The 15705-nt window shown below is 47.8% G+C and overlaps 1 protein-coding gene across 1 annotated transcript in view; it reads right to left on the bottom strand.

Moving 5' to 3' along the window:
- The window catches only part of LOC123773274 (angiotensin-converting enzyme-like protein Ace3), a 104766-nt gene that overhangs the window by 3824 nt on the left and 85237 nt on the right, over positions 1 to 15705 (bottom strand). Inside the window, exons 10-11 of the mRNA XM_069317796.1 lie at positions 8760 to 8925; positions 8404 to 8543 (exon numbers count right to left, since the gene is read on the bottom strand). Of these exons, the coding sequence (XP_069173897.1) occupies positions 8404 to 8543; positions 8760 to 8925 (306 nt within the window). The remainder of the gene's footprint in view (positions 1 to 8403; positions 8544 to 8759; positions 8926 to 15705) is intronic.

Here is a 15705-nt window from a genome sequence, read left to right as displayed (position 1 = left end):
AAGTCTTGAACTAGAAATGCCCATAGAGCGGGTAAGCAGGGGATGAAAGAACGGGGCGAGGATGCAGAAAGCTTGAGTGAGGATCTGGGGCCAGATTCACGAAAGCACTTACGAAAGCACTTTCGAACCTGTACATCTTTTCTCAATCTTTGGCGGCTTTGTTTCCAATTATTAAACAGTTAATGAGCTCCGAAGCACTAGAAGACTGTTTATAACAATAATAACAGTTGAATGGGAAGTTTTCATGCTCGTAAACTGTTTAATAAATTTAACCAAAGCCGTCATAGATTGAGGAAAGATGTACACGTTCCTAGGTGCTTGCGTAAGTGCTTTCGTGAATCTGGCCCCTGGAGAGGAGGCGGAGAGAGGAGGCAAAGATCGGTGGAACAACCACCGCGGATTTGAACTTGGGTTGATTTCAGTAAGGCTGAGTGTAACGTTCTTGGCAGTACAGTACACACCGGGGCCGGGCTCAGGAGCCCGGCCCCTGTGTGTACTGCCAAGAACGTTACTGTTACCACCACCTGGCTGGTGGTGAGTGGAGGCAGTCGGTGGTGTTACTTCATTCTTGGGTCTTCATTCATCAGGCTTCAGTTCTCTTCTTTCTTCTGACTGCTTTCTTCAGGCTTCAGTCATCGGTCTTCTTCGGTTTCATGGTAGTCTTGCTTCTTCTTGACATGCCAGTGCTGTCGTTCGAGGTTGTAGGTGTGATGTTAAGTAGCAAGTCTGCAGGGCGGTAGTGAAACTTTCATTGAGGAGGGATGGTAGGTGTCCCAAATGAGACATTGTCGTCGGACGAGTCAGCTGAATCGAAATCAGAAGCGGTGTTCCTTGAAGGTTGAGCAGTAGCGGGCAGTGGAGCGGGATGTTGAGTGGGACCTACATCAGCAGCAGGCGTAGAGGATTCAGTGGGCGCACTCACGGTCTGTAGAACGTCAGCAGGTGGTGCTGAAGGAGTCACGGCGGCAGGCTGTTCACCTGCAGGGACGGTGGGTGGTGCCGAAGCAGGTGTCGTTGATGGTTGAGGCGTCGGCTCCGGGGCAGCAGGCACTCTCGGGAACACTGATGATTGTCAAGCCGTTTGCAGCATACAGTGAGTTGATAGTTGTGACGAACAAAGGATTGTCCAACCCAGCAATCCTTTCAGCAAGTCTGAAAAGAACTGGTACAAGACCAACATTTGAAGTAGATCGAGGCTAGGCTGCTGATTGGATGTTGGGCCCCCCAATGAAGAGGCTGGAAGGGCCGGGACGCGGAGCAATCGCCAGATAGAGCAGGAAAAGCTTCTGATTGGTTGGTAGGAACTAAAGAGTTGGCGCTGGTGGAAGCGGCGTTGCTGGTGGAGGAAGAAGGTCGCCTCGGCAGACATTCGGACTGATGAATAGTGGGCTTTACCAGCCCCACGAAACGATTAATTGTCCCCGAAGTCTTGCTATCTCATCTGGAAGGGCAGCCTACGATCTTGAAAAACAGAGGGGGAGCCTATCCACCTGAGATACAAAACACAGTTAACGTAAAAGAACCCCCCCCCCCCCTAAAAAATATTAGAGTAGACATCATGCAAGCTCCCGGGTAACCCCGGTAGACGCAAATCTCTTGTACACATCTTCCACCCAGAACTTTTTAAACAAAAAAATGCCATTCAAACGGGAGGACCTGAGATACTACAACAAAGTGTTTTTTCTCCATTCTGGAATACATGAGATTTGTGATGCTATACATCTGGGGGGTTTCAAACAAATCCCAACTTACTTTCTTGTTCACAAGGCAAATAAAAAATGCCGGCGGATAGCACCCGCAGCGGCCAAGGGAAGAAGTATAAACCATCCTCCCCCTGTGAAAAAACTCAACCTAAAAAAACGTGTCAAAGAAACACCCCTCCCACAGGAGTGCTTCTACTACACCAGAACGAAGCTCCTCTGAGAGCCCAATACCCTCCGCCCAAATATCCCCTGTAATCATTCATGATCTTAATTCTGTTCTCTTAGACCCACAGCCACAACGTGCCTGAACAACCCAAGACGATATCGTCCCGCTAAACACACATCGAAACTACGACGTTGCTACAACGTTCGAACAAGATTTAACACCTAACCAGTTATAACAACCAATATAGCAAGTTGTAACAACGTTCTAATACGTCATAAACACGTTAAGCCAAGATGTAACAACTTTATTACAAGTTATAACAAGCGAAAAATAGAGACAGTTTCAGTTTGTGTTTCCAGGGATGCGACCACGGAGACAGGCCTCCTCGATGCCTTGAGCTCCAGCAGCAGAGATGACTGGGACACCTCGCTATTGGCAAACCTCAGAAGCCGTGACCTCCATAAACCTACGCCGGAACCAGGCTCCCTACCAGGGATCTGGAGAGAGAAGAGTGTTTGGACAGGTTCAGGCGGAACGGCCCTGAAATCCCTGCCCTTTGCAGTCCCCGAAACAGGACTGTATAACGAAAATATAACAACGGCCCTCATCGATCAGGTTTTTTTCAAACGAGAGTAAATACGACGGCATAGTTCTGGGCCCAGAGGAACTCGAACTGGCGGATCTGATGAAACCAGTCTTTTCAACTATTGAGTACCTTAAAGATAAGCTTAAACACATACAGCGCGCTCCTATTCAGGGCACAGTACCAGAATATCTAGGTCTTAAAACTACAGTTCATTTCTTTTCCACAGATCTCCCTCTCTTTCCAGCCCTAGACAAGTTTGTCACTGAGCTGAACACAGCACACGCAAGGAACCTGATGGGGATCTACACCTTGCTGTTGAAAGCCTCCTTGGCAAGGGAGAACTCAAAGCTAGAGACGACGATCACAGAAGGACTAATGGATGGAGCCTTGGCCCCGCTGAGAATAGACGCAACTTTATGGGAGGGTTTCAGACGAAAAACCTATCCGAAACACTCTCCACCTCCAGCAACTTACTCAGGGGAACTTACTGTACGGTCAGGTCAGTCCACGACAAAATATTCAAGCTTTCAGACAACGCCAGCCGAAGGAACCTGGAAGGAACTACGGCAGAAGGTAATGAGCATCCTAAGACCACAGGCCCAGACCCAGGGGCAACAACTGGCTACACCACACTCAGTCTTACAGCCGCTCCTTGATGACGAGATAGGCACTAACCAACAGACCCAGGTACAGTCTTTAGCCCCACCTAAAAACCCGGGGCAGCAGTCTACACAGCCTGGCAGAACGACATCTCAATCGCAGATTCAGGTAGCTCAACCCCAACCACAGACCCAGGTAGCTCAACCCCAACCACAGACCCAGGTTACTCAACCCCAACCACAGACCCAGGTTACTCAACCCCAACCACAAACCCAGGTGGCAGCCCAGGACCTCCAAATGCTCCTCTAGCAGCCCCCACCCTGGCCTTATGCTCAACCCCCAGCAGGGTTCCTACCCTATGCTCACAACCCCTACTTTCAACCCTATGCCCAACAACCCGGGCCATACTCTAACCAGAATTTTCAGGGTCCCCCTCAAACCATCCCGCAGGGGCAGACCTGGGAGGGGCAGGGGCAGGAACAGAGGGTCCACACAGGGCGCCGGAAATGGCACCGGGTGGAACTATGGAGGACGGGCAAAACGTGACCTCAAACGGGCCAATATCAAACGGGCAAAATCCCTAAAAAAACGGTGGTATCCGAGGTCCCTCTGAGCACCATGCAGAGGGACCTCTTGAGTAGGGGCCTGTCCTTTGTGACTGGGCCCCCTACAGAACCCAAACGGGTACGGGCAGTAGAGGAAACCCGCTCACACCTAGAGACACAGATTAACAGGGCATGGAGCAAACTCAGGTCAGGGGCAAGACCCCACCAAGAAAGGAAACAACCCGAGAGATCGCTTTCAATAACATACCTGAATCCTGTCTCAGCTCAAGGAAACACCACTTTCAATTTAAATGGACTTCACCCACAAATCCAGGCAACCCTGGAAAGCCTTAAAAGACAGGTAAAGCAGAGAACCCGTGGTAACCTTACAAAAACACACAGAAATACCTGAACCTTAAGGCTCGCCCAGACATTATAATTAAACCCGCGGATAAAGGCGGTACTGAAGTAGTCTGGAGAAAAACGAACTACACAAAGAAAATGGCAAGGCACCTCTCAGACGAGACGACTTGCAAAAAAAATACCGCAGAGCCAAACAGCCCTGAAGAACGCCAGGATAAGGAGCAGAAACCTGGTCCTGAAATTTTTTAACAATAAACAAGCAAACTCAACAGAAGGCATACTCAGCGCAGCAGCAAGAGACTATTACCTTGCCTTTAAAGCAGAGCTTCCGAACCATTACCTCCTTCCTAAGATTCATAAAGATTTACACAGGTACATGGCAGGGCAGACCAGTCCTTAGTGGTTGCAAAGCACCAACTCGCCCAATTGACTTGATCTGCACAGCATTACTAAACCCCCTTCTCTCTCTTTTAGATGAACGTCTGAAAGACACAATTGATCTTTTGCTGAAACTGAGGGATTTGAATGCAAGCAGAGGACCCGTCCCAGAGAACACGAGCCTGTTCTCCCTCGACATAGTCTCCCTCTACTCAAGCATCCCCCAACGGGAGACAGCGAGATTGGTCTCGACGTACTTCGACGACCATAAACACCTCATACGCCAGCCCCTCAGAGACGCAGGAGTTTGGAGGCCCCAACCAAGGGCCCTCCTGGAGGAAGCGATTCTGCATGTCATGAGGGATACAATTCTATCCTTCGATTCAGCAGCGTACAGACAAGTAAAGGATACGGCAATTGGAGCATCAAGTAGTGTGGCTATAGCGGAAATCTTTGTTCACGTGGCCTTTGAGCACCAGAGAGCACTCCGCCCAGATAAACCACATGTGTGCTTCGTTATATTAATGATATTTTCGGTATAATGACTGGACCAGACGCACTCCGCCAGTCCTTCTACGCCTGGACCAGACACACTCTGCCAGTCCTTCTACGCCTGGACCAGACACACTCTGCCAGTCCTCCTACGCCTGGACCAGACACACTCCGCCAGTCCTCCTACGCCTGGACCAGACACACTCTGCCAGTCCTTCTACGCCTGGACCAGACACACTCCGCCAGTCCTCCTACGCCTGGACCAGACACACTCCGCCAGTCCTTCTACGCCTGGACCAGACACACTCCGCCAGTCCTTCTACGCCTGGACCAGACACACTCCGCCAGTCCTTCTACGCCTGGACAAATACAGCCCACGAAAATCTGAAGTTCACCTTGGAGCAGAGAAAAAGAGAGATAAACTTCCTGGATAAGACAGTGCTCATTGGCAGTGAGGACAGGCTCCTTCACACGAGGGCCTACTACAAGCCCACGATCCTGCACACGTATCTACGATACGACTTCAGTCACCAGCCAGGAGCTGGTCGGCAGAGCGGACAGCACGCTGGACTTGTGATCCTGTGGCGCCGAGTTCGATCCCGGGCGCCGGCGAGAAACAATGGGCAGTTTCTTTCACCCTATGCCCCTGTTACTTAGCAGTAAAATAGGTACCTGGGTGTTAGTCAACTGTCACGGGCTGCTTCCTGGGGGTGGAGGCCTGGTCGAGGACCGGCCGCGGGGACACTAAAAGCCCCGAAATCATCTCAAGATAACCTCAAGATAACCACCCTTCTTGGCCTAGGTTTGCCCAATCACCTCCAATGCTGGCCTGGAGACAAGGAAAGTCACTTAAGGATCATCTAGTGCATTCCTTCCTCCACAGGACACACTGCCTTTAACCAAACCTGACACAGGCCGATGGTGCAAGAGGTTCCCTATCCTCTATCTACCCAAGGTTCCCTATCTACCCAAGGTTCCCTATCCCAGGGAACCCCCTGGTTCCCTGGGATAGGGCCACGAGGTTGAGAAGGCCCCACAACATAATACCTAAACTTGAAACCCACCATATACTGCAGGTACATTGACGACATATTTATGCAGGTACCTGATGTCAGACGTTTGCAGCAGCTGAACGAGGCATTCGAGCAAAATTCGGTGTTAAGTTTCACTTATAAGATGGAGAGTGAAGGGAAGCTGCCCATTCTAGATGTAACAGTCACGGAAAGGAATGGTGGCTTCCACACTGCAGTGTACACTAAGGAAACTAACATAGGAATGTGCCTCAATGCCAATAGTGACTGCCCAGACAGGTACAAGAGGAGTGTTGTCCACGCTTACGTCGACCGAGCTCTCACTCACAGCTCTGGTTAGAAGCAGGTCGACGAAGAACTCTGTAGGGTAAGGCAGGTCCTAGTCAACAATAGCTTCTCTAATGGTTATGTTGAAGACGTCGTTAAAAGAAATGCGAAACGCCATGCGACCTCTGAAGAGTCAACCAACACAACACTTGTACCTCCCTATTAGACTGTTCTACAGGAACTTCTTTTCAACGGCTCATAAAACAGGAAAGGGTCCTGAAAGATATTATTAATAGGAACGTTATCCCTACAGACACAAATCAGAAGATACAATTAACAATTTACTACAAAAACAAGAAAACGGCCATCCTACTCATAGAGAACTCTCCAGACACCAAACAGAACGCCTTAAAGAAACCTACGTCGTCTATGCCTTCACAAGCCCACTTGGGGACTGTCAGCCCAAAAGATCTCAGTATATAGGCAAGACAACAACGTCTCTTTCTAGGCGGTTAACAATGCACAAACAACAGGGCTCCATCAAGGACCATATAATCTCCTCACACAACCAGACCATCACCAGAGAAATCTTAACAAGCAACACAGAAATTATCAACAGATACAACGACAACAGAAAACTCGACATCAGCGAGGCCCTACACATCAAAAAGTCAAAACCAGCAATCAACAGCCTATTAACACATAATTACATTCTACCCACTTCAAGACCTCGAACCAACACAGAAGCATGATAATAAAACACCCAATATACCCATTGATTCATGTCCTATCACCTCACCCCAAAAACGAATATAAACATTAACAGAGTATGTCAAATTGTCTTTGAAAATCTAAGAAGTGTCTTACGAAACACATCTAGGCGTCAGACCATAAATAAAGTGCGAAAATTAACTTTGGAGAGTTAATTTTTCAACTGCCCTCGACAGTGAAGAAAAACATAAGAAATATTGAGAAGATTCGTGTTAGAATCATTAATCTTACCTTTTCGGTCATATTCAGCAATATATATACATAATTATACCGTACGACCTACCTGAAGTAGAGGTGGTGGCCAGGACCTACCTGACGCAGAGGTGGTGGCCAGGACCTACCTGACGCAGAGGTGGTGGCCAGGACCTACCTGACGCAGAGGTGGTGGCCAGGACCTACCTGACGCAGAGGTGGTGGCCAGGACCTACCTGACGCAGAGGTGGTGGCCAGGACCTACCTGACGCAGAGGTGGTGGCCAGGACCTACCTGACGCAGAGGTGGTGGCCAGGACCTACCTGACGCAGAGGTGGTGGCCAGGACCTACCTGACGCAGAGGTGGTGGCCAGGACCTACCTGACGCAGAGGTGGTGGCCAGGACCTACCTGACGCAGAGGTGGTGGCCAGGACCTACCTGACGCAGAGGTGGTGGCCAGGACCTACCTGACGCAGAGGTGGTGGCCAGGACCTACCTGACGCAGAGGTGGTGGCCAGGACCTACCTGACGCAGAGGTGGTGGCCAGGACCTACCTGACGCAGAGGTGGTGGCCAGGACCTACCTGACGCAGAGGTGGTGGCCAGGAACTACTTGAAGTAGAGGTGGTGGCCAGGACCTACTTGAAGTAGAGGTGGTGGCCAGGACCTACTTGAAGTAGAGGTGTTGGCCAGGACCTACCTGACGCAGAGGTGGTGGCCAGGACCTACTTGAAGTAGAGGTGGTGGCCAGGACCTACTTGAAGTAGAGGTGGTGGCCAGGACCTACTTGAAGTAGAGGTGGTGGCCAGGACCTACTTGAAGTAGAGGTGGTGGCCAGGACCTACTTGAAGTAGAGGTGGTGGCCAGGACCTACTTGAAGTAGAGGTGGTGGCCAGGACCTACTTGAAGTAGAGGTGGTGGCCAGGACCTACTTGAAGTAGAGGTGGTGGCCAGGACCTACTTGAAGTAGAGGTGTTGGCCAGGACCTACCTGACGTAGTGGTGTTGGCCAGGACCTACCTGACGTAGAGGTGTTGGCCAGGACCTACCTGACGCAGAGGTGGTGGCCAGGACCTACCTGACGTAGAGGTGGTGGCCAGGACCTACCTGACGTAGAGGTGTTGGCCAGGACCTACCTGACGTAGAGGTGTTGGCCAGGACCTACCTGACGTAGAGGTGTTGGCCAGGACCTACCTGACGTAGAGGTGGTGGCCAGGACCTACCTGACGTAGAGGTGTTGGCCAGGACCTACCTGACGTAGAGGTGTTGGCCAGGACCTACCTGACGTAGAGGTGGTGGCCAGGACCTACCTGACGTAGGGAGTGTTGTCGGCAAGGTGAAATTTGGCTGCAGGATCGAAGTGTTCTTCAGAGCGGGGCGTGGGAGAAGCGAGCCCCTGGTACTGCTGCTTCAGGAGCCACCACGACCTGTTGTACGCCTCCTCCCGTATCTGCAGCGGCCACACACGTCTTTACACCTTATCATACCTACAACATCTAATCTTGTAATATTAAAATATTTAAAAAACTGTGGATAACCTGTGTAGTGTTTTCCTGAGCCGTTCACCTCAGTTTATCATTTCCCTCTCTAGTCATCATCATCACTCCTCACACTTCTCTCCCCTCAGCCAACCCTCACACCCTCCCCTCGGCCCCCCCTTCCTCACCGTGCCCTGGAAGACCCTCCAGCGCCACTCGTCCATGACCCTGGCGAAGGCGAAGAGCGGCAGCTTCGTTAATGCCACCAGCAGCAGGCCCCTCAGCTCAACACCTGCAGGAATAACAGACTTTCTCAGAAGGTGTGGGTGAGGTGAGGTCAGGTGTGGTGAGGTCAGGTGTGGTGAGGTAGGGTGTGGTTACGTCAGGAGCGGTTACGTCAGGTGAAGTGTGGTTACGTCAGGTCAGGGTGTAGTCAGGTGAAGTGTGGTTACGTCAGGTCAGGGTGTAGTCAGGTGAAGTGTGGTTACGTCAGGTCAGGGTGTAGTCAGGTGAAGTGTGGTTAGGTTAGGTGCGGTGTGGTTGTAGTCAGGTCAAGGTGTAGTCAGGTCAGGTGTGATGACGTGTGAGTGGGTGTGATGCGACACTGTATACACTACCAGGTGCAACAGATGAAGAAAGAGTGATCACTGGAGCACTAACTCGGACCAAAAGACCTTCCAACAGCAACAGGTGGACCCATTGTGCAATCAACACTATCAATCACTCGAGATGATAACTACAAGCACTGAGAGGCATGTCGACGACATACATGCAGACTTCGTTATGCAACATGTGTAGGTATCATTGCCAGCAGACTTTAAAATAATGGTTATCTTAAGGTGAACTTGAGGGGTCTAGTGTCCCCGCGGCCGGGTCCTCGACCAGGCCTCCCTTTCGTTACACATCCCCAGGAAGTGGAAGGGGCAAACTACACACTGACCCCACACTGAGTTTTATAGATTCACGCAGTGATTGACTACAAACACGGGGCTGTCTGTAGATAGTGAGTCACAATGGTTCACTGTCTGCGAATGAAATACACTAGCCTACATTCATTGACACTATTGACTGCATCCCTACTCACTTCCAAACCACTGGCAAACCTGCCACTAATCATGTGAAACATGCCAACACCAACAGCATTAATTTCTTCCTTGGCTCTGAAGACTATCGTCACACCTGTTTTAGGAACCTGCTTCTAGTAATCTCGCCCAAGCTTCTCTGACTCCTGTACTCACTATTGCACAAAAAACAAAATGCTCTGTTCTTGTATGTAATGTTGACAGCTCTGTTCTTTCTACACCTAACGACAGCAATCACTCTTAGGACATTTCAGACTGGAATGACATTACTATCAAGGAGATTTACCCAGTACTTAAAACCAAACTCCTCAAGATTCAATGTTCCTTCCCTGCAGAAGCTCAAAAACTCTTGAATCAGGGTATCAAAATCCTTAACACCAGCATACCTCCCTACCTCATCAGTCGAGTTGAATATCTTCCATTGCTGCAATGCTTTAAATGCGACCAGTACAATCATGAAATACGCAAATGCAGACGTCCACAAATTTGCTCCAAATGCTCTCGTAAAGGCCATGTATATACTCAGTGCCCAGCAACCCCCCCCCTTAAAATGCTCAAGTTGCAAGGTGCTCATTCAGCAATAGATAAATCTTGTCCTCTGAGGAAACAAACTCTGAAAGCTCTTCGTACTAACCAACATCGCACTCATGCACCACCTCATTCTTCCTCAACCTCCCAAAACCCATCCCATCACCAAACTGCATCAGCCAACTCCACGTCTTATGCCAGTGCTCTACATTCCCCTTCTCCAATCACTACTACTCCCCTTCACACTCACCCCTCTCCACCTCTCTTCCCTCACCCACCACCTCCACCCTACTTTCTCTTTTTGAGATATATACAAGAGTTGTTACATTCTTGTACAGCCACTAGTACGCGTAGCGTTTCGGGCAAGTCCTTAATCCTATGGTCCCTGGAATACGATCCCCTGCCGCGAAGAATCGCTTTTTCATCCAAGTACACATTTTACTGTTGCGTTAAACAGAGGCTACAGTTAAGGAATTGCGCCCAGTAAATCCTCCCCGGCCAGGATACGAACCCATGACATAGCGCTCGCGGAACGCCAGGCGAGTGTCTTACCACTACACCACGGAGACTGCATGACTTTCCTCTCCAAAACTTGACATATGAGCGAGTCACAGCCTGCGTCCAAGCATCATTTATTTATATATTTATTTATTTATTTTTATTTATTTATACAAGAATTCTTACATTATTGTACAGCCACTAACACCCATAGCGTTTCGGGCAAGTCCTTAATCCTATGTTCCCCACAATATGACCCCGCCAAATCGTTTAACAATCAGGTACCCATTTTACTGTTGGATAAACAGAAGCTACGGTTAAGGATTGATGCCCAGTAAATCTTTCCCGGCCAGGATACAAACCCATGACATAGCGCTCGCAAAATACCAAACGAGTATCTTAATCACTACACCACGGGGACTGCTTATTACAAGCTAAAGAGAATGATCGAGACTTTGATGGCTACCTTTCCATCTTCCTCGCTCATAATGGCCTTCCTAGTGTTCCTGTACCTTCTCCACACCTCTTGCGCTCTGTTCCCTTTCCCCCCCACGGTGCATACTCCGACACAGTATCTACACCCCCACGTCTTCTACAGTCCCCCCATACTTCCAACACCAGTGCTTTCTTCCATGACTGACACAGAAAACGGACCCCAACCACTGTTGATCAGCACATACTATCTTAACGTCCGCCTGATGAACCCCTTCATCACCCTGAATCTACCTCTCTCCCCCTCCCCTCCCTGAAGGTCAGCATTGATCCAAATGGATAACTAAAACTGGAATTTGTGGCGTTCTATGTTGCTTGGGAAGTCTTGGTTATAGGGTTGATATAAAGCCATAGCATGGTTACTGACTTTGATACTTACAATGTTACATGACTAATGGCGTCCAAGCTTGGCGGGAGTCCTGCACGCACTCTGTTGTTTAGTACCGTTGGTGGATGATACGCAGCGCGTACAAACGGATGGGGCCGTTTGCTATGAACATGACATTCCTCCTTTTCTTTAAAAAGAATGAATACAGGATGTCACATAAGGGGCATAACTGGCCGACTCCTCACAGTGTTCAAGAGAGAACTGGATAAGCACCTCCAAAGGATACCTGATCAACCAGGCTGTGACTCGTACGTCAGGCTGCGAGCAGCCGCGTCCAACAGCCTGGTTGATCAGTCCGGCAACCAGGAGGCCTGGTCGACGACCGGGCCGCGGGGACGCTAAGCCCCGGAAGCACCTCAAGGTAACCTCAAGGTATGTCTACCATGCTTGTAGCACAAAGCAAAGTTATTAACACAAAATAAGTCATTAACATATCAAAAGATGTTGAATACATGTAACATTAATTAAGCGTACAAAGAATTTGAACAACTTAATTAATCTTTACCACAAAGGATTTCAATGTTAAAAATACAAATGTAATGTTAAACAAAAATGAAAGAAACTGTACTATAAAGTTTCAGAATATTGAATGAGAGATCTGCATTATTCAAGCAATATTAAATTTAGTTTAGCATAATAAGTAAAAATTTTGTATTACCTAGGAACACAATTTATCATCAGATCGCTTAGGGCGTTTAACATGACGTTTAGGACGAGAGTCCTTAAACACAAGAATATCCCTTGATGAATTATTTCTTGAGTTATAACTAATTCTTTCTTTATCGTTTGTACGACTTTGCACTTCATCATTTTCTACACTATTTGGCATCACTTTGAAATAAGCCATATTACGTGTTATACTATGATCTCTATTACTCGCTGTTACCATAGTTCCTTTTACACTAATCACTTTATATGGTTTTGTATCATACAGCATATCTAACTTTCCCTCTTTTTTCTTTTTAACGAGAACAGTGTCTCCAACCTTTATGAACTGTTCCTTTGCACGTTGATCATGAGCAATTTTCATTTTGCCCTTGGCTAGTGCATCCTTCTGAGCGAGACGTTTATCCGTTACCTCGGCTGGCATGACGGGTAGTGCGATTCTCATAGGACGTCCAAATAAAAGTTCGCCAGGCGACTTGCCCAGTGTTCCATGTGGTGTTGCACGGTAGTTCCTGAGAAAAGCATACATAGCTTGTTTCCAGGATCGTCCTTCGGCATGAGCACAGCGTACCGCTTTCATGAGAGGTTGCATGAATCTCTCAACTTCTCCATTTGCTTGAGGATGTAGTGGCATCACACGGCGGTGTTTGAATCCAATATGCTCAGCAAAGTTGACGAAGTCTTGTCCATTGAATGGCGGTCTATTGTCCGTCTTGACAACTTCAGGAATGCCAAAGTTTGAAAAGATCTTGTCGAGTTTCGGGGTGACAGCCTTTGCAGATGTGGAAGTGATGATTTCTACTTCTGGATAACGTGAGTGATCATCAGTAACTACCATCAAGTACTCTCCAGTTGGTAGCGGTCCGCAGAAGTCCATCGATACTTCCGTCCATGGTGCAGCAGGTAGTGGTGAAGGTTGTAGAGGTGTTGGTCTTGAAGTATCCACTGCAGCTTGGCAAGGGACACAGGCATCATGCATGTCCTTTGCTTGACGATCAATGCCAGGAAACCACACCTTTTCTCGTAGCAGCTGTTTGGTCCTAACAAGACCTTGGTGTCCTTGATGTGCAAGCTTCAGAGCACGTTGCTGGAGAACAGCTGGAATGACAATACGAGTACCTCGCAGCACGGTGTCGCGTTGTTGCGTAACACTTAATTCTGTCTGGATGCGTTCAAGTGCTTTGAATGCATCTTGGTCAACTCCTGAGGGTGGGATGCGTGGAAACTTTTTCTTAGTCAATGCATCCACTGTTGCTTGCAGAGTTGGGTCCTCTAGGGTTGCAGTACGGATTTCATCAAGAGTGAGAGCCTTAGGGACTGCATCACAGGTTACAGAGTGTACATATTCCTCGGCAACTGGAATTACATCTGGGTTGATGTGCAGATGAACTTTGCTATCAATATAACAACCTATGGATTTAAATCGATCAGAGAATTCAGCAACAATAGTATCAACTTTGTTTGCAGAGTCCACTGCCACAGGATTAGAAAGCTGAAGTAGCCTCAGTTTGGTTGAAGTCTTGTAACTGAGTAGAGACTCCTTTGCATTCTTAACAACATGGAATGTAGTAGTGAACATTGCACTCTTTGACTTAATCTCTGCAGTGAAAGTTCCAATCACTGGCAAGGCTACCTTTGAAGCATAGGCAGTGGCTTTGGCACTGTAGTTATCAAGCTTTGGGAACTGTTTCTTGAATTTTTCATAGTGGCACTCAGCAATGGTGTCAATGTTTGATCCAGTGTCAATGAGAACTTTGAGACAAATACCAGCAATGTATACTATAGTCTCTGGGTTGTTTGGAAGATCATTCCATTCTGTGATTGCTTGCACTCCATAAGTGTACTCACATTCCAACCCGTTCTCGCAAATTCGTAAAGTCAATATTGACTTATTAACTACGTGCTTAGGTGATATACTAAACATAATAGATACCACTAAAAAGATTCATAGAAAACACCGACCTTACCTAACCTTGTTAGTATCTTAAGATAAGCATCTTATTGCTTCGTAATTACAATTATTACTTAACCTATACCTATTATAGGTTAGGTAATAATTGTAATTACGAAGCAATAAGATGCTTATCTTAACATACTAAGTAGGTTAGGTAAGGTCGGTGTTTTCTATGAATCTTTTTAAGGGTATCTATTATGTTAAGTATGTCACCTATGATCATATTAAATAAGTCAATATTGACTTATTAAATTTGCGAGAACGGGTTGCAACATTCACTGTCATCTGAGACTGGTTGTAATGACATGTTGTGTTGTACATTATTAACATTCTGGATATGAGGTGCAATATTGTGTTTGTCACCTCGACCCCTATGACCTGACCCTCGTACAGTACACTTCTTCACTGTCTGTGGTTTCTTTAGAGCGGAACGACACATAGCACCAAAATGACTTAGTTTTCCACACTCATAGCACTTCTTACCTTGAGCAGGACAAACATTACCTTGGTGTGGGTAGTCTCCTCCACACCTGTAACATTGTTGACACCTTCTGATGTGGGTCGTTGTGAGTGCTTGAGTCTTGTTCCTTGACTCCAGGTGTGATGTGGTTCTCGGCTCAATTTGCTGTTAGGTTTGCCATGATATCTTCTATGATTACGGTGTCCTCCCTGAACCTTACGTACCTCACCACTGTTAGTAACAGTGGCAGAACCGTTGTTGGCACTGAATTCCATGACACGAGCATCACGTGCAGCATCTTCCATTCGACGAGTAATGTCCAGTATCTTGGTTATCTTGAGATGATTTCGGGGCTTTTTAATGTCCCCGCTGCCCGGTCCTCGACCAGGCCTCCACCCCCAGGAAGCAGCCCGTGACAGCTGACTAACACCCAGGTACCTATTTTACTGCTAGGTAACAGGTAAGAGAACTTTTATCATCATCAAGTTCTAGAGCTCATCGACAGAGACGTGTAGATGTGCATGTTTCACTGATTTGCTGCTGGATTTCCTTGTCAACATGAGCAGCCTTACAATGTGCTGCTAACCCCAGTAGGCGAGTGTGGTGTTGACAGGTCCACACACCACACCTTAATTATCATGACCAATTGAATCGGCATCAACCATCACCAAAGACTTTCCCTTCTCCACACAGGAGACATCTCCCGTCACGCAGGGTGCAGTCGCACCTCCACAGATCTCCAGTATCAGCTCTTGATACTGGTAATGGCTCAAAAGGGCCACCACTTACGGGCTATTCATGCCCGTGCCACCTTTTGGGTGGCTTAATCTTCATCAATCAATCATCTGATTACATAAAGATGCTCAGTGCAAATGTAAGGAGCATGGGTCGAGAGTACCGGAGACATTCCACTGACACCAACCAAGAGCTGTTTAAAACTTATTATTATTATTATTTTCTACCACAGACGTGGCCAGACATTTACAATGCTAACCAGAATATATACATTTTCTTCTGTCCTCCATGGACAGGGTTAGAGATGTGTTAAACATATAGTTCAAGGGTT

The sequence above is a fragment of the Procambarus clarkii genome, chromosome 89 (assembly GCF_040958095.1).
Source record: "Procambarus clarkii isolate CNS0578487 chromosome 89, FALCON_Pclarkii_2.0, whole genome shotgun sequence".
In the NCBI taxonomy this organism is placed as follows: Eukaryota; Metazoa; Arthropoda; class Malacostraca; order Decapoda; family Cambaridae; genus Procambarus; species Procambarus clarkii.
Note: the sequence above shows the minus strand (reverse complement) of the source record. Positions and strands in the feature narration are given on the sequence as shown.